The sequence below is a fragment of the Stenella coeruleoalba genome (genome assembly GCF_951394435.1).
Source record: "Stenella coeruleoalba genome assembly, chromosome: 8".
Lineage (NCBI taxonomy): Eukaryota > Metazoa > Chordata > Mammalia > Artiodactyla > Delphinidae > Stenella > Stenella coeruleoalba.
Genome location: NC_137154.1, coordinates 48,281,058 through 48,300,445, shown reverse-complemented (window position 1 = coordinate 48,300,445; position 19,388 = coordinate 48,281,058). Strand labels below are relative to the sequence as shown.

At 43.8% G+C, this 19,388-nt stretch overlaps 1 protein-coding gene across 1 annotated transcript; it reads right to left on the bottom strand.

Moving 5' to 3' along the window:
• Nucleotides 1–9,290: 9,290 nt before the first annotated feature.
• Nucleotides 9,291–16,668, bottom strand: CAVIN3 (caveolae associated protein 3). The gene is made up of 2 exons (XM_079930327.1): nt 16,134–16,668; nt 9,291–15,564 (listed from the first exon to the last, which is right to left on the bottom strand). The coding sequence occupies exons 1-2, from the start codon at nt 16,515–16,517 to the stop codon at nt 15,160–15,162; spliced, it is 789 nt and encodes a 262-aa protein (XP_079786453.1). The 5' UTR covers nt 16,518–16,668; the 3' UTR covers nt 9,291–15,159.
• Nucleotides 16,669–19,388: the final 2,720 nt, after the last annotated feature.

Here is a 19,388-nt window from a genome sequence, read left to right as displayed (position 1 = left end):
ACGCGGGCCCCTCACTGCTGTGGCCTCTCCCGTGGCAGAGCACAGGCTCCGGACGAGCAGGCTCAGCGGCCATGGCTCACGGGCCCAGCCGCTCCGCGGCACGTGGGATCTTCCTGGACCGGGCACGAACCCGTGTACCCCTGTATCGGCAGGCGGACTCTCAACCACTGCGCCACCAGGGAAGCCCTCATCCACTTCTTAATTGTAGATATCCGAATAGGGAACAGCCTGCGTAAGGTTCACAGCAGGGATCAATCAACTGTGAGGTTCAGCAACCTCAGCACTATCAACATTTTGGACAAGTTAATTCTTGTTGGGGGCACCGTCCTGTGCTTTGTAAGATGTTTAGCAGCATCACTGAGCTCTACATACTAGATGCCACTCGTGATACGCAAAAATGTCTCCAGACACTGCCAAATGTCCCCTGGGGGCAAAAGTTCCAGTTGAGAACCACTGGTGTAGAGAAAAGATTGTGATTGACTAGTTTGGATGTAATGCTTTGTCCTGTCCAGTCAACTGTGACCAGGGGACAGGAATCAGGAAATGAGGACATAACTCGAGCTAAATCTATGCCGCTGCTCCTTTAAGGGGTTCTGGGAAATCCATGCACTAAGAGTCTAACGCATTGCAGAGATTCTCTCTACAGTTTGGTTTCTATAGCTTTGCTCTTTGTTGATGATGTTAAACTGTTCAATATTTTTTTATCTTTTTTACTTTTGTCTGTTGGTATTGAGATTTCTCGTCTTATTTTGGAAGCATGTCTTCTGTTTTCAGGTGTTTCTGTTAGCCTTACAGTTTTCTGCCATCTTCAAATAAGCCTTAAGTTCATTTTTGTTTAATCTAGATCAGAGCTCCATTTTTCCTATTCAATTCCCTCTTATTAGTATAAGATGAAAACTCCTAGGCAAACGTGTGGGTCTTATTGTGTCTGTCCTTTAGGGAAAAAAGTGGGGGAGGCCGTGATCATAACCAAATACATTATGCTCACTTGCTTATATATCCTGGAAGTCTAGGGTCATATTAGTGGCTAAATAACAAAGACTTAGAGGAGCAACCCTCCCCCTTCACTATCATAAGGTTTAGTATATTTAACAGTCTGTCTAGGTAATATACTTGAAAGTCAAAGGACCATGAGTCTGTTTGAAGCATTCTGTTAAGTCCCCCAACCCACTGACCTGGAGAAAAGATCAAGATCCCACCCCTTCCTTTGAGAGGTAGGTTGCACTGAGTTATCGGTAGGACAGAAGAGAAATCCTATAACACAGTATGTTCCTTCTGAAACAATAATAGTTGAAAGATCTGCACTTCCAGGAGCATGGTGAGAGCAGTAAGATTCCCTCTTTGGGAAAACTTACCCTGGTTGGAGCAAGGGCAGGGAGGTATAACAGAATATTGGAGCACTGGCAATGGTAAGGCAGAAGAGGGCTTGAGGAAAAGAGATTCCCAGTGACAGAACAAAGAGCTCCCAGGAAAGTAAGCAGAGGAAACTGTGTGGTGGTGACAATATAACAGCAGTCATCCCAGAGCTGTGTGCAGTTGAGAACTGGTGTCTCTCAAAGTGCAGAAGCTTCATCTACTTGTGCCTAGTAGGAAACACATCATGGGCATCAATCCCCAACAAAGGTGGAGGCACACACACCTACCAGCAAACAGGCAGTTATGAAAGGGGATGATAACCCCCGTCTGTTTTTAATGGACTTGCATTAATGTATTTCCGTCACTGATTGGTGGTATGGGTGGGAAACAGGTGCACAGGAGGCAGGTTTTACGGTTCAGAGAGGACATATCAGTTCCATTTCTCTTACCTAAAGCATGTTTTGGAAAGAGCTTCTTGGCACCAGGGTAGGAAGAGAGGGAAGCTAAGTTAATAATTATATACCAAGGCCCCAAGCATTTTTATGACTTCTAAATAAACATGTAGCATTGTGAAGGACCAAAAGATAAATTCAATATATCCCTGCTCTCAGGGAGCTTACAGTGTAGTGGGGAATGGAACAATTACACAAATAGACTATAGCAAATATACAAGAATGCTACCTTGGCTAAGAGGAGGAGGAGGCCACGAGGTTTTGAGAAGATCAAAAATAGTGTTTTAGCCAACTGAGTATATCAGGTAGATTGGAATAGGGATATTTCAGAGATGACTTCAGGAGCTCAAATCAGAGGCAATGAGACTCTGAATGAGGATAAAAGCAATAAAACAGAAATGAGGGACTAGATTTATGAAATGTTGCATAGCTAGCTTCAAGATTTGTTAACTAATGTACATATTGGAGATGATTGAAAGGGAGGAAACAAAATATTTGAGCATTAAGAATGGAAATATAGTTCACAGAAGTAAGGGGAAAATGAAATGAGGTGGAAGATGACAAGCTTACTTTCTGAGATGCTGCTTTCAATACAGCATACAAGGGAATTCCCTGGCTGTCCAGTGGTTAGGACTCCGAGCTTCCACCCCAGGGAGCACAGGATCGATCCCTGGTCAGGGGAACTAAGATCCCGCAAGCTGCGTGGCACGGCCAAAAAAAAACACAGTATACAAGAGGTTGGTGATTATGTAGGATGAGGCCGTCTTGTCTTCTTTTTCCCCAGTGAAGACTCCTGTCTTTTCATTCTGTCTGTTCAGTCATATCCCTGGTTTGTAGACACTGTGCAACATAAGTACTTATGCTTTGAAAGCCAGTTCTTAGGATTCATGCCATCACCACCCACCTCCACCATGTCACCTCTTTATTTAGCTTTAGCTCCCTATGAGTAACTCGGACACCTGCAGTTTCATTTTCCTCTATGTGCTGATGAGATGGAGATGAGCCTGCCCAGCTGGAATGTAGGAGTACTCCATTATTAAAGCTCTGTCGAGGGAGGAATGGCTGCCTGCAGACACTTGAGCTCCTACCAAAGATTGTCTGTCTTTTTTTTTGGCTTCTCAGCACAATCTGAAAGTACCTGATTTGGATGCTGGAAAAATAAATGCACAGGTTCAAGACACCATTCCCTATAAATCAAATGAGGCACTCTTACTAAACTGAGTCTCTTCAGCTCTTCTCTGAATTCTCCACATGTCAGCATAGAATTGCCTCAATCTTCCTACCTCGACTTTGCACTCATAAACTTCAGTCTCATTTCTGACAGGTTTTATTTACTTGAAACTATCTTGTATTGTTGTTTAACATTTTTTTAATTTACTTTTTTCTATTCACAAAAGTAAATATGTACTCATTGCAAAAATTACTTGATTTGGAAACTAAGAAAAAAGGTTAAAGAAGAAAATGTGTGACCTGTCCTCTCATCAATGTTAACATTTTAGCCTAGTCTTTTTCCTCTTATGCACATTTTAATTTTAAAACATAGCTGGGATCCTACTGTGTAAATGGTATAGTTTTCTGATATTTTTAACTATTATAGCTTGAGAATTTTCTTATATAATTAAAATTATCTTACTTTTGATAGCTGCCTGAAATTTCATAATTGTAGATGTTATATTTTTCTTTGTGTATATCTCCTACATTGATTGCTTAACTCTTTATAACAAAAATTTCCCGGTCTCTGTATATATATGCCTATAGTCACAAGAAAAAAAGGAAGGAAAAAGGCTAAAATTTATACAAAGAAAAAAGTTATATAATTCTTAATTTAAGATTTCTGCTTATACTTCTGCTGTGAAACATATATGTAGTTTGATTAAGAAATATAAAATTTTATTTTGACAGTGATTATGTGAAGTATTTATGTATGTTTAAAGGAAAGAAATAGAGAGCTATTTTACTTATCACTTAAGGGCTTCTGAGTTAGGTAGAGTTTTCCCTTTTTATTAACAAAATTAATACATATTTATAAGTGCAAATAATTGGAGAAATATAGAATATAAAAAATATAAGCGTATCTTTTTCCGTCCCGCTACCAAAAAGTAAATAGTTTTCTATGGTATATATGTTATACACTTCATGTACTTATATCTTTTAAGAGAATTACACAATTCGTAGTGTTCTACATTTGCTAAGTTAATATTAATGACACCTTTCCATATATTTACATATTCAATATTTCAGATATTTTTATATTTCTTCTCATTTTATTATATTAAGTAGAACTCCCAGAATAATACTGTATAATAACAATTATAGTGGACTTCTTTGTCTAGACACATAAAGGGCCCTTTGCATTAGTATGCTCAATATATTATCACCTGTTTACTGAGCAGAAAAGAGGATGCTTTGGTAGTGGAGAACAGTTTTTCACTCTTCCACAAATGTATCTCATGCCTGCCACAGTTTTCACCATAGCCTCTGCTGAGTCTATACCATCATCTAGGGATCAGCAAGTTCTCAGTGCCAAAACCTGTTCTCCCATGATATTGCAGGTGGTGACATGATCTGTTAAGGACTTCCCTAATGGATACCATTTGTGATTTTTTTCCTTTTGCTAATGTTGTCTCTATTCTCTGATCCCTTAGCATATCCCTGGGTACATCAACAACCTGAGATCCACACAATGTTCTGCAAATTTTAAAGGCAAATTCTATCAAATCAAAGAAATAATAATTCCTACTTTATGTAAAATGTCCCTCCATGTGTCAACTTAAAATAGAGAGGATCTAAAATAATGAAGAATCTTAACTTAGCAAAAGGAAATTCAATAGAAGTCAATAGATGTGAGAGTGGTGACAGTGGAAACTGGAAACAAACTAAAATATTGAAGTTGTAAGCACTTATACCTGCCCAATTATAAACTGATGCTTTTAGCTTTGAATTATTCTGTTTGAAATGCATATTTTTAATCTTTCTGTCCATGGAGGAAAGAAATGTCTTCCAGGAGTTGGGGGCAGGAAAGGGTATTCTGATCTTGAAATAATGTGACAATATTTCCAAAATGTGTTTGCTCTAAAAGATGCCTTCTAAGCAAATATTTGAAAATAGGGACTTCCCTGGCGGTCCAATGGTTAAGACTTCGCCTTCCAATGTAGGGGGTGCGGGTATTTTTATTTATTTATTTATTTATTTTGCGGTACGCAGGCCTCTCACTGTTGTGGCCTCTTCCGTTGCGGAGCACAGGCTCCGGACGCGCAGGCTCAGCGGCCATGGCTCACGGGCCCAGCCGCTCCGCGGCATGTGGGACCTTCCCGGACCGGGGCACGAACCCGTGACCCCTGCATCGGCAGGTGGACTCTCAACCACTGCGCCACCAGGGAAGCCCGGGGGTGCGGGTTTGATCCCCGTTCGGGGAGCTAAAAGCCCACATGCCTTGCAGCCAAAAAACTAAAACATAAAAAAACAGAAGCAACATCGTAACAAATTAAAGACTTAAAAAAAAATTTTTTTTTTAAGAAAATAGTTGCGAACATGAAATTTCCATTCATAAATATGAGACACTCCGTTTTGAAACTTATTTCCTGAAGAGTGCATTTTGACCGGAACGAATGTGTGAGTTATATGTGTGAAAAGCTGAGAAATTGTAAATATTATCAGTTCTGGTTAAATGTGTGATTTGCCTGTGAAAACATTTTTTTACTATCAGCTTTGTGTATCCCAAAATGAACTATAGTTCTCAAGCATACTGAAGTAATATGGACATCATTCGAGGAAAGTAAAATGCCATCCTGACTTAAATCATGTCTAAAGTCGTGACTTTTTTTCAGGATAGTTTTTCATGAATTTTCCCTTTCAGAGATAAGTATGATCTTGATAAACTGAATCAAGCAACATATCAGGGAGAAAAATAAAGATACTTAAAACAAAATATACCCAAATAATTATCAAGAAGTTTCTCCCACATGGGACTTCCCTGGTGGTCCAGTGGTTAAGACGCCATGCTTCCAGTGCAGGGGGCACAGGTTCGATCCCTGGTCAGGGAACTAAGATCCCACATGCTGCACAACATGGCCTAAAAAAAGAAAAAGAAATTTCTCCTACATATAAATTCTAGAGGGAGAGACAAGGATGGATGGGGTCTTTTCAGCCAGTCAAAAATTCTACCTAGAAACTGATGCTTCAGAATCAGGAAGGAGAGGGAATCTATCACAACTCCCATTTAAGTCCAATTCCTGTATGAGGTTTCTTGAATTAATTTGTACAATTCCAAGTTTGGCAACTTTTATTCTAAATGTTTTGTTTTAAATCCAAAAGTATAGTGGTAAAAGTATATAATATAATAGAACTGCAAGATGTATTATCTCTCAATTTGGGCATTTCCTTATTTGATGTTGCTAATTAAAATAGAAAAATGTTTATTGGTAAAATAAGTCATTTATGAGCCTTAATTCTTAAAGATGGCCATATGTTTTATCTCTGTCAAAATCAAGAAAATTATTACAGAGGATGCATTTGGGGGATATGAAAAGGGCATGTTTTAATCCATGCAAAGAGTCAGTTATTTCTTTTCTTTTTTTTTTCTTGGTCGCGCCGCGTGGCATGTGGGATCTTAGTTCCCCAAGCAGGGATCGAACCTGTGCCCCCTGCAGTGGAAGCGCTGAGTTTAACCACTGGACCGCCAGGGAATCCCTAAGAGTCAGTTATTATACTTAAGCTGAAACGACTTAAATTTCTTATGAACAAAGTTTTCTAAATGTTCTCTATTTGCTTTTTTTTTTTTTTTTTTTTTTTTTTGCGGTATGCGGGACTCCCACCGTTGTGGCCTCTCCCGTCGCGGAGCACAGACTCCGGACGCGCAGGCCAAGCGGCCATGGCTCACAGGCTCAACCGCTCGGCGGCATGTGGGATCTCTCCCGGACCGGGGCACGAACCCGCGTCCCCTGCATCGGCAGGCGGACTCCCAACCACTGCACCACCAGGGAAGCCCCTCTATTTGCTTTTAAACAAAAAAGCGATAATGTCTGGCTTGATATCTGGAGAACTAAATGTAAATGATAACACGAGATAATAACGGAAATATCTTTTGAGGAGCGATTTTGTGAAGATCAGCTGGATTTGTAGATATTGTTCTACACAAAGTTGCTCATTTAAGTTTTCAGAAATGTAATTTTATTTCTTTCTCTAATAATTTTAGTATGATTTGATTGTGTTTTAATGTTATATTAATTTAGTTCTAACTTGACATTCCTAACTGTTTTTTGGAAATTTATGAAATATAACATTCAGGTAGAAATATGTGTGTATGTGTGTGTACATATATATAATATATGTGTGTATATGTATATATACATGTGTGTATGTGTGTGTGTTCATCCATATGTAGATGGATATATCTGTGTGTATAGACATCAATAGAGAGTTCTCCAAAGGTCTCCCTAGAAACTGGAATTCAACTAAGGTAAATATTAAAATGTTTTAAAATGTTTGTGTGTGTGTGTGTGTGTGTGTGTGTGTGTGAAAAAAGTAAGCAGGATCAAGTTATGACTCTAAGGAAAAGTTGTCTATACTTTAACCCCCCAAAATTGTAAAAGCTGGGGAATTTAAGGTAAAACTCCATTAATAAGGGTTCGTCTGTTTTATCTATGAGCTACTATTCTCTGTTAGTTGCACGAGAATGCCATCTGAGGAGCTAAATGCTCTGGCTTCATGATCCTTAGTGTTTCCCTGGATGAGGTTATATTTTTCTTTAATTTTCAGAGATATTTGTATTACATTCAGATGATCGGAACACCCTGTTTGGATCTATACTCTATAAAATCAATTTTAAGTTTCTTAAACCATCACGCGAGAGGGAAATGGTGCATATTTGTTACATGATGTCCCATACTTGCACTGTGTATTTTTCTCCTCATCTTATCCTTTTGGAAAAAATCCTAAAGTAGGAAAGAGAAACATAAATGCAAACTCTGTGCATCTTTGATGAAACTAGGAAACATCTGAAAGCCCAAACCACAAATAGGAAGTGCTGCCAATAGCAGTGAGGATCAAAGCAAGGATGGTCACAACTGCAAGTCACAAAGACGCACGCACAGAGCTGGCAGAACACACAGTGAGTGGGCACGTCCAGAAGTGCAGAAGAAACATAATTTAGTTTGTAGTAATGAGAACAGAGTCCATGGGCTGCAGGCCTGAGCTTCTTTGAAATGAGTTTGATGCTTATACAAGTAGAACTTGCAGAGCTGACCAAGAAATCAAACAGACCACCATCCTGCAGCAAGTAATTTCAGGGAGGAGAAGGAAAACTCTGCGTTGTTAATTGCTAAAGAAAAGAGAAAAAGTCACACTGAAAACTCTGTGTCATAAGGAGAACTCCTGCTAGCCTGGACCATTGCCCTGGCTCATTTACCATACAGTGAATCTCCTCCAAATACAGTCCAGAAGAAATCATCTCTTTCAATGATAAGCAATAGTTTTAAAAATTGTACTGAACTTAGTGAATGGATAAAGAAGATGTGGCACATATATACAATGGAATATTACTCAGCCATAAAAAGGAACAAAATTGAGTCATTTGTAGAGACATGGATGGACCTAGAGACTGTCACACAGAGTGAAGTCAGAAACAGAAAAACAAATACCATATATTAACACATATATGGAACCTAGAAAAATGGTACTGATGAACCTAGTGGCAGTGCAGGAATAGAGACGCAGACGTAGAGAACAGACTTGTGGACACGGGGGGAAGGGGAGGCCTGGACGAATTGAGAGAGTAGCATTGACAGATATACACTAGTATAGGTAAAATAGATAGCTAGTGGGGAGCTGCTGTATAGCACAAGGAGATTGACTGTGCTCCTGTGATGGGGAGGGTGGGAGGGAGGCTCAAGAGGGAGGAGATATGGGGATATATGTATACGTATAGCTGATTCACTTTGTTGTACAGCAAAAACTAACACAACATTGTAAAGCAATTATACTCCAATAAAGATATATAAAAAACAAAATTGAACAGAACTTAAATAGAGTTACCCTAAAAAAAAGGAGGAAAGAAACTAGAAAATTAGATGGGAAGCTCCTTCCTCCATTAAAAATTTTTTTTCTTCCAGTTTTGTTGAGACATAATTAACATATAGCACTGTATACGTTTAGCATAATGATTTGACTTGCATACATCATGAGATGATTATCACAATAAGTTTAGTGAACATCCATTGTTTCATAAAGATGCAAAGTTAAAGAAATAGAAAAAAATTTTTTTTCTTTGTGATGAGACCTCTTAAGATTTACTCTTAACAACTTTCAACTATAACACACAGCAGTGTCAATTATATTAATCACGTTGTACACTACATCCCTAGTATTATTTAACTTATAACTGGAAGTTTGTACCTTTTGACCACCTTCATCCAATTCCCATGCCCCGCACCCCCCGTCCTTTGGTAACCACATTTTTAATTACATTTTACAACTGTGTTGTGTAATTAATATATTAACATCATATATTAAAACGTTTCTTTTACCTAAAAGTTCTTTTTTTTTCTTCTGATTTTAAAAAAACTAAAGCATTGTCATGGGCCCAGAAAGGATTGTGGGCCCCAGGTACTGTCTCTACTAAGCCTTAGTCTGCCTGGGAGGAGGCAACAGCGCTCCGACGAAAGACAACAAACAAGGTTCAGCTGTGCGCCAGCTCCTCGAGGGCAGGTTCTTGTTCGTTCTTGTGTCCCTAGCACCTCAATGGAATAAATTTGCTTATTCTCCAAATATTCAGTATCTACTCTGTGACAGGTCCTGCACTAAGTGCTGAGGATACAAGGATAAGATGCTGCCCTCGCCCTTCATGTTGGTTTCACCGCCAATGAGACTGTATCTATTAGGAATCTTTCAGCTGCAGGGGAAAATCAAATACATCAAAAAAACTAAAACTAGGGTTAAACAAAAAGCATATTTATTAGTTCACATAAATGAAAACGTCCATGGTAAACCTCGTTTCGGGATTGACTGAATTTAGGGATCAAGTGACCATAACAAAACAACAGTGAAAGTTAAGCTCTCATATGCCTGGCACAATTCTGAGCCTTTTACATGTACCCAGCCATTTAACTCACAACAAACCTGCATGGTAGGTAGTATGATTAGCTCCATTTTGCCCAGGAGAAAAGTGCAGTATTCAACTTCTCTCCGGTTCTCTGTTCTGCCTTCCAGACTGTAGGGTTTCTTCTCAAATCCTCCTAGTGGACCCAAATTTATTAGTTATTTATGAGAGAAAATTTCACAAGAATTACTAAGAAAGAATATGCAGGACTTGGCGACTCATTGGATGCCGGGATTTCAGCGGGTGGTGAAATTCAGGTCTTTGACTGTAACACTTTCTAAGGTGATTGTAACACTTTCTAAGGTGATTAACGGAGGAGAATCATGACTTTTGAGAAAAGAGGAGCAGTTTTAAATGTGTTCAATTTAGTGTGTCAATCAGACACTCAGATGACTAGTTTTTATTATATATCAGGTCATTCCAAAAAGTCACTTGAGAAACTTACATACTAAGAAATAATACAACAGGATAGAAAAAAAAAATAAAAGAGGAAATCAGGTTAGAGGGAACGACTCCTCTGTAATTACTGCCACCCTACTGGATAAAAGGTCCCATTTCTGGGGCTCTTATAGGACCTTATATTTCTCTCATTATAACACCTATTTAAAACTTTATTACAATTCGCAGCTTAATATAAGTTCCAGTTTAATATAAGTTCCATGAGAGCAGCACTCCTGTCTGTGTCATACACCATCCATCCCCATCACCTAGCACAAGGAATATCAAGTGAATGAATGAATACATGAAAAACTTTATTTAATCCTCCTAACAGACAGACCTGAAAAAAGAGAATTCCCATTCACCAGCAATAAAGTTCAGCTGTGAAGAAGATGCTTTTTCCATGTACTTTGCCATCTCTCTATTTAACATGGATACAAATGAACTAAAACAATTCGCCAAAGAAAGGCCAAGATTGGAAGGAACATATCACAAGGAATGACTGAATAAAAGCAGCGATGTTTAGCCTAAGGAAGAGATGGTGGGAGAAATCCTACATAAGTCAGTCCTGTGTGCCCTGCTGGAGCTGGACTCCAAGGACACGCACATCATAAAAATAAAGGAATTTTGGTGTACAGATGTTGCAGAAGTGAGGCCAACTGCCACATATGGGAAACCATAATGACATATTGTGATCTTACAAAGTTTCCTATCAAAGTTGTCCAAAAATAGAGTTGCCTAAGAGGCAGTGAGTTCCTTGTCACTGGACTTTTTCAAATGTAAGCCAGCTAAGGATAGGCTGTAAAATGGTAAAGGATGTTTAAGTGTTGGAAATGCAGGTGGATTCAATGGCTTTCTAGTTCTCTTCAATGCGGAAGTTATATGATTCAACTCTCAGTAAAGGGAAGTCAAAAGGATCTCCAGTACTTAACAGAGGAAGACACTTCCTACCAGGAATGTAGTCTTACCCATGCAGGAGGAATATCACAGCAGAAAAAAAGCAGGCAGGTTGGATAATTATCCCTGCCCATTATCTTCATCCTGTTTTCACTATTCCTTTTTTTTTTTTTTCTGCTTTGGTTCTTCATTGCTGTGCGCGGCTCTCTCTAGTTGCAGTGAGCAGGGGTTACTCTTCGTTGTGGTGCACGGGCTTCTCACTGCGGTGGCTTCTCTTGTTGCACAGCACGAGCTCTAGGCCCACGGGCTTCAGTAGTTGTGGCACGTGGGCTCAGTAGTTGTGGCTCGTGGGCTCTAGAGCGCAGACTCAGTAGTTGTGGTGCACAGGCTTCGTAGTTGTGGCGCACGGGCTTAGTTGCTCCATGGCATGTGGGATCTTCCCGGACCAGGGCTCAAACCCATGTCCCCTGCATTGGCAGGTAGACTCTTAACCACTGAGCCACCAAGGAAGCCCTATTCTGTTTCTTTACACTTTAAGATCTTACTTCAGTTTCCCATGTAGACTTTCTTGCAGGATGGAAAATGTTCTGACTAGCTAGCTAGATTATTCTAGTTCACTTACCAGTTAGACTTCTCAGGGAAATTAATGAATTCAGCACTCAAGTTAATCAGTGTTTTCTGAATAGGTCATTGCTGATTAATCCCTTTCAGCCTATTCATGCCGGAACACATAATAAATTTGCATTTCTGACCTTAAAAACTGAGAACGAGTCTCTGAATTTTGGTAATCCACCAGTGTGCCTCCCCCCTGGTTAAGGCAGCCACCTAAATGCCACATATGCTGGATGACAAGTTGGATCTCTGTGTCAGTGTCCCCATTCCCTTTAGTTTATAGTAATAGTAATAATAATGATAGCAGCGACAATGAAGAATGCAATGTCACGAAGAGAACTATTAAAAAATGAAGTCGCTTTTGTTTTAACTTGATTTTTATTATTTGCTGCGGTAGAAGCATCAGGAAGGAATAAAAAGTAACACCCATCAAAGTTAGCCAAGCCTTTGGATTCCTAGGGGTCAGGGTCCAGGATCTCTGAGCCTTCGTGTGCTTCCCAATGATCTATCAAGCTATTTTATGTGAGAAACATGCATTTGAGCTCTCAGTTTTGTGCGGGGGTTGAAAGGGGGAAATTGGATTTCCAAGGATTTGAAATGCAACAAGGATTTATTCTTCTTTGGGGACAGAGAACTGAGCCTGTTCAGACCAGCCCCTCAGTGATGGCAAAACCTTGAAATGAGTGGTTGCTGGGAAGCTGAATGGTCTGTGCACTAAGGTTTGGAAGCCTGGAGGAGGAGCCCTGAATTTCTCCAGAGGAAATGGAGCAACTGCAGAGCCACCCTCCATGGAAAGACCTCTGGTTCAGGGCACAGAGCTTGACAGGCCGACCTCTGGGTTGTAGGATGAGGCACCAACCAGGACACTGGTACCCCAACAGTGACATCGTGTGGCTATAAGGAGCAATAGCAGCAGAGATATACAGTCTGAGAGACACTGAGACGGTGTGAACCCCCTGGTATAACTGCACAATCTAAGGAAGTGGAAGAGCCCTAAAGTGACTGGAAACAGACTTCCTACCAACTGTAGCAGGTAGGGGCTTGGCCTCTTCTAATTGAGTCCATAGAAATTTATTTAAAACGTCACTGTTGAACTCTGGTCCCACTTTAAGGACGTCTCCAACGTCCTCATTTAAAGCACTCATCCTCCCCAGTAATTATCTGTATCCTTAGTGTTTTCTTTTCTTCAGAGCCCATAACCAGAAGGCCCTTCTAGTTCATACATCTACTTGTTTTTATCTGGCTTATAAGTTTACTTCTTTATTGCCTGTCTTCCCCTTACTAGAATTTAAGTCCACGGAGGCTGGGATCTTGTCATTCTTGTGTGTCACTGTATTCCCAGCTCTTAAAATAGTGCCTGGCAGACCCTCGGGATTCAGGAAATATTTGTCAAATGAGTGGACGAATGGATTATATACCTGAAACAAACTATGTTCCACGTACTGTGCTAGGCACTTAACATCATTTAATCCTCGTATCAGCCCAGTAGGGGCTATCACCATCCCTTTGAATAGCTGAGGGAACTACGAACCCAAATCATTAACCACTGAGCTCTACTGCCCCTCACCATTCCTGTTTCCCATCCCTCTAGTTACCTTTTCCAAGAACATCCCCTCCCTTTCCTCCTTCAGGTTAGGTTGTGTCCCTTTCCCCTTTCCTCTCAAAATAACCTAGGTATAACTATCACTGCACTTACATCAGTCATTATATGTTTGTATCTCCCTACACTCTGAGGTCCTTGAGTACCTCAGAAGGGATTGTCCTCTTGGTGTTCACGAGAGATACTATAGGGCCTGGAACACAATAGGTACTCAAAGTATTTTTATACAACAATGACTGCATGAACGGGTGGATGACCACACTCCTATCCCGAGCCAACCCCCTCCCACTTCTCCTTTTTTCTGTGATGCTCGCGAGGGCCTACTGTGCACCAGGCATGGGAAATACAGAAATGAATAAGACAGTCTCTACTGCAAAGGAGCCACAGTCTGGTGGAGCTGGGGTGGTGGCGGGAGAGTAATGGCAAACAATCACCATTAGTGCAGTTAGCGCTGAAGCGTGCAGGTGGTGCTAGGAAGAGAAGCATCTGGCCCTAAAACAGGGGTACCTTGCTGCCTTTTGTAGGACAGTAGAGATGAGAGTGGGAGCACACGGCTCATCGTGATTCAGTAGTAGAATGAGGGGAAGTGGCAAGAGGTGAGGCTACAAAAACGGGCAGGTACCAGCTCATGAAGGGCCTTGAAGGTAACATTCAAGAACTTGGACTTTATTCTGAAGGTGATGGGGAACTATTGAAGGGTCTGGATCAGGAAGGTGATGTGATCAGATTGGCAGTTCAAATAATGGTCAGATGAAAGACGAAGCCTAAAATAGAGCAGCAGCAATGGGTATTAAGAAAAGAGAAGAGATCAGAGTTATCAGCAGGATAACTGTTTCCATGTGGTAGGGGAAGGAGAGAAAGGAGGAGCCAGTGAAGACTCCCAGGTTTCTGGATGGATGATGGTGCCATTCGCTGGTAAAGAAAACACAGGAGGAGGAGCAGTTTTGAATGATACATAGTAAGTGCTCAATAAATAGCTGTTGAATTGAACTTAATTAAAAGGTAGAAGACACACTGCTTCTTTTGGATGCATTTGGAGTTTGGATTCCTTTTCAAATACAGCTCAAGACAGTGGTCTAGGGGGTATGTGGCCCATTGGACAGCCTCAGCAGTGGGAGTTAATGGAAGAATACTCAGAATGAGAAGAGGGCTAAGAACAGAATCTCAGAAAACCCAACTTTTAAGAGGTGGTAGAGGAAGAAGAGACTAAGGGGAAAACCACAAGTTGACATTTATTGAGCACCTACAGCAAGGGACCGTACTAGATGTTGGGAAAAAATTATGATTGTATGTCCCGAGGAGGAAAGTGCCGAAGGAGCAAGTAGCCAGAAGGATGTGTCTATGTGCCACTGGGGGAGAGCCCAGGATTCAGTGCAAACTGGAGAAATCACACAATGATCTGTTGGAAATGGAAGCCACACTCCAGGTGCCAACGTCTGTCTTATTCCTTGCATCGCCTTTCCCCCACCCCTTCACATGGAGTCCGGATTAGGTGCCATGACTTTTATTGACGGTGAGTGTAAGCAGGTGTGAGCGGCTGCTCTTTTAAAGGACACAGGGCGCTGGGCTTAAGAAGCCAGGAAGGGAGGGCCAGTGCTGGGCTGTGGATGCAGGAGTCACTCCTTATTTGGGCGGGAACGCTGCATTCTCAGAGGAAGATTTATTTCGGGGGTAGGCATCGGCGCGGGGGAGGCAGGCAGCACCAGCCATTAGGCCGCACTCTCTATTTGGAGCACAGCCGCTGCTGCTTCGGCAGCCCTAGGTCTCCCGGGATCTTCCTCGGTATCCTGCGGAGGTTCTGGTTCCTGCTTAGACTCCGACTCAGGCTGGGCTTCCGGCTGGCCCTCAGTGCTCCGGCCAGGCCCAAGGCGAGGAGGCTTAACAGGCGTGGGGGATGGCGCTGCAGGCCCTTTCCGGCCCGAGAAGGCCCTTCGCAAGCTATGCACCAACCCGGCGCGCCGCAGCCGCAGCGCCCTGGACTCCACGGGCTCCTCCTCGTCTGAGCTCTCCCCACCTTCGCCCTCTGGCTGCTGTGGGCCAGGTTCGGCCTGGTCCGCCGGGCCTAAGGGCTCCGGCGCCTTCTGGAAGGCCTTGGCCGGGATTTCAGCCTCCTCCTGCAAGTGATGGACACAGCACTGGCCCTGGCAGCCCCCTATCCCGCACCAGCCTGAGCCTCCCTCCTCAATGACACCAGGGGAACCCACCCCACCCTTAGCCTCCGCAGCCGCGTATGGGAAAGAAAAGGCAGGCGTGGGAAAGGGGGGCGTGGGTTGGAGGGAGGTGGGGAGAGCTAGGGCAGGGGAACTGCAGAAGTTTGTGGAACCCGGTTAGCGACATGAGACAGGATGGTAGCCGCAGGGGCAAGAACAGGAGGAGGGGGCGAACTGTCTCGGGATGCACTTCCGCCACCGTTCTTTTCATCTGGGGATGGGCTGGGACTTGGAGCAACTGCTGTGGACGTGGCTGGGCGTGGCCTGGGCGGGCTTTGATTGGCTGGGTTCAGGGGTGTGAGGGAAGGCTGGGGCTCGGTGGTGGGAAGCGCGCGAGGGCCTGGAAGTGGTTTCCACGAGACCGGAGGAGGGTAGGGTCAGGAATGTGGGTGTGGTAGGCGGATGGGAGGGGGAGCCCCCAGGTGGTGGCCCGCGGGAAAGGCCCCGATCAGGGGACGCCTGAGGTCACTGACCTTGAAAAGCAGAACGTGGAGCTTCCCGCGCGCCACCAGCAGCCCGTGGTTGGACTCCAGCCGCTGCACCTGGGCGGCTCGGCGCACTGCGCGCTCCTGGGCGGCATCGGCGTGCGAGCCCACGCGCTCAGCCTTGGCCAGCAGCTGCGCCAGCGCGTTGCTCGTGGTGTCGTGGCTGCGACTCAGCGCGCCCAGGCGGCTCTGGATGCGACGCACGGAGCCCGCCAGGCCGCCCTGCCTCTGAGCCAGGCCCCCCTGCCGCTCGCGCAGCGCCTCCAGCATGGTGGCCAGCTTCTCCAGCAGGGTCACCACCGTGACGGCGTGCACCGGGCCCCTAGCCGGCGCTCCGGGAACAGGCCCCGGCTCCAGCGCGCTCTCCCCCATGCTCCCCGACTGCCCTGCCTGGCTCTCCCTGAAGCCGCCGGCTGCGCTCTGGGCTGGGGCCGCCTTCCCCGGCTCCTCCCCAGCTCCGGCCGTGACTCAGGCAGGCGGAGTTGGCCTTCCCGGGCGGCGGGAGGGAAAGCGGGAGGCGGGATGTTCGTGGTGGGGTCCTTCGGAAGCGCTCCCCCTTTCCGCCGCCCCGCCCCGGAGACCCGCGGGGAAGCAGGTTGGCCCGGGATCCGCCCCACCCCGCCCGGCAAACTCTCTGGCTCTGAGTGTGAGTTCCCTCCCCTACTCCAATTCCCTAGTGTGCCTCTTTCTGGAAAGTACTCTCCCCACTGCAGAGGGCGAGCCATGGAAAATTTTGCTGTTTGCATCGAGTGGGCAGAGAAACTATGTTAGCAAAGCAAAGGGGTAACCAAAGGGCCTCCGCAGCCTCCTGCCCTGGCCTCCCACGCTTCAAAGTGTTGCGTTTGCGCCCCACGCTGGGCGCGGTAGACTGGGAGGTTCTTGGATATTCCGCTACCAACCTAAGACTGTTTAAGCCTGAGGCCTCGCTTTGGGACCCAGCAGGCCCCGCAGTGTGGACAGAGGAGGGGCGGAGGGAGTGAGGAGGCATCCTCTGGTATTTCCCTAATAGTCTCCACCAGGGTTTGGCCACAGGCCTCATTTCCTGCTTCTCTAGTTCCTACTGTTGTGTAGCATTACCCTGCTTTCTTTCTTCTAGTTCTTTCCCTCTCTTTCTTTAAGCCCATCAGAGCCTAGGTCCTGCACCCCAAGCTTGGAGGGCAGGCAGGACACCTCTTCCTGTGAAACCTTTAAAAGTGTTAGAGTAGGTTCTGTTATGTCTTTGTTCTTCTGGAGGCTAGTTGTGGCTCCCACCTGATGTTTTTTAAATTTTCTTTGGAAATAGGTGAGAATATCTGCTGAGAGTGAAGAAGATTTAAAATGGCTGCCTGGAGGGGGAGAGAGTGAACATAGAGGATCCAGTTAATGATGTGGGTAATGGATTCATTATGTCATCAGTTTGGAAAACCCCACGCCTTGTCTCTAGCAGTACTTGGTGAACTGATGGTAGGCACAGAAATTCAAGCAATGCATTCATCATGATGAAGTCTCTCCTTCTGCTTCTCCTCACCCAATCTCTGAGGGCCACTTGATGACTGTGGAAGAAACTGTCATTCAGGGGAGAGTTACGTGGGTCCGAAAAGACCTGAGGTCCGATTTACACAGAAGTACAGCAGAGGATGAGCAGTTATTGCCAGAAATCTGGTGATGCTAAGTTAATGACCAAATTCTACAAATACAAGTTCATGTAGCCTGACCCCCTCAGCCCCTTGGGGGCCTAATGGGAATCACCATCTCCTCCAGTGGATCTATATTTGCTCAGAGAGACCCATCAGGATGTGCCAGTTAAAATACTTTCAAACTAAGGGAACAGAGAACCCAATTTAAAAGTTCTTAAACACAGGAAATCCAATTCAAACATAATTGAAAAAGACCATGGTAGAGTGATGCTTAAGTGTGGGTCAGTCACAGCTCTCTCAACTATGCCCTCTACAGGTGTCAGCTTCATTTCCAGACGGGGAACAGGGTGGTTACAGCAGTTCCAGGCCGCACATCTCTGTACAAGATCAAGAGAAAAGAGGGGACCATCTTAAAATTTAGAACATTTATTTCCCAGAGGCCCCCAAGAAGTTTTCCAGTTGCCTTCCACTGAATTAAATGGCCACGCCAGAACCAAGTTCTATGGCTCTGCATTGGTGGGCTTAAGCATAAGTTCCTTAACCCATCACTGACAAGAGAGCTGATAATTACCTTTTGGCAAAGTAGGCCCACTTCTACAGCAGGGTAGGGTCACCTTGCCTAGGTGCACATGGGTGGTTTGGGCGGAAGAGTGGTTATCTATGTATAACATCTGAGTATTGCTAAGGATAGATAGTCAATCAAAAATATCTGCTACAGGAAGCCTATGAAAGAATCACTAGCCTTGAGGATTGGTACTAAAGAAGCCCAAAGCATTTGGAAACAAGAACTATATGGATAGATATTTTTGAAAGGCCTGCTGAATTCCCCTCTGGATATGCAGAACAAGGATGACCTTAAAATTTAGCAACAAAACCACTGATGATTCCACTGATCTTCCCAAAACTTCAACTATAAAAGCCATAGAAACTAGCAGATATTGGAAAATAGAAGCCCATGAGCTGCATAAAAATAAGTTGGGGCAACCTAGAAGAATGCCCTGAGTCAAAAAAACCCAGATTGATGGAAATTATAGTAGTATGACCTTGATCACAAAGTATCCAAGAAAAAGCCATATTACAGTTTCCAATAAGGATGGAAAGAAGAAAAGAGAGCAAAGATGCAGAATGATACCCTCTAAGGCAGTGCAACCTGATCTTTTAAAGGTTTTATTTTCTCCATCAGGGATGTGACTGGGACCCACCCCCTCAAACTCCTTGGTATGGGTTTGAAAAATGGAAACCAATTGGTGCGGGTTTATCGTGTCACCCCAAAAATATATGTTCAGATCCTAACCTTTGATACCTGTGACTATGTTCTTATTTGGAAATAGGATCTTTGCAGATGTAGTCAAGTTAGATGAGATCATGCTGGAGTAGGGTGGGCCCTTAATCCTATATGACTGGTGACCTTACAAGAAGAAAAGAATCACACAGGGAGAACACCATGTGACAGTGGAGACGGAGAGTGGAGTCACGCTGCCACAAGCACAGGAAAGCCTGAAGTGTCCAGGAGCTGTAAGAGGTAAGGAAGTCTCCTCCCCTAGAAGCTTTGGAGGGAGCGTGGCCCTACCAAATTCTTTAAAAACTTGAAACAAAGGTATTGCCCGCCCTGTTTCTCAAGGCTTCT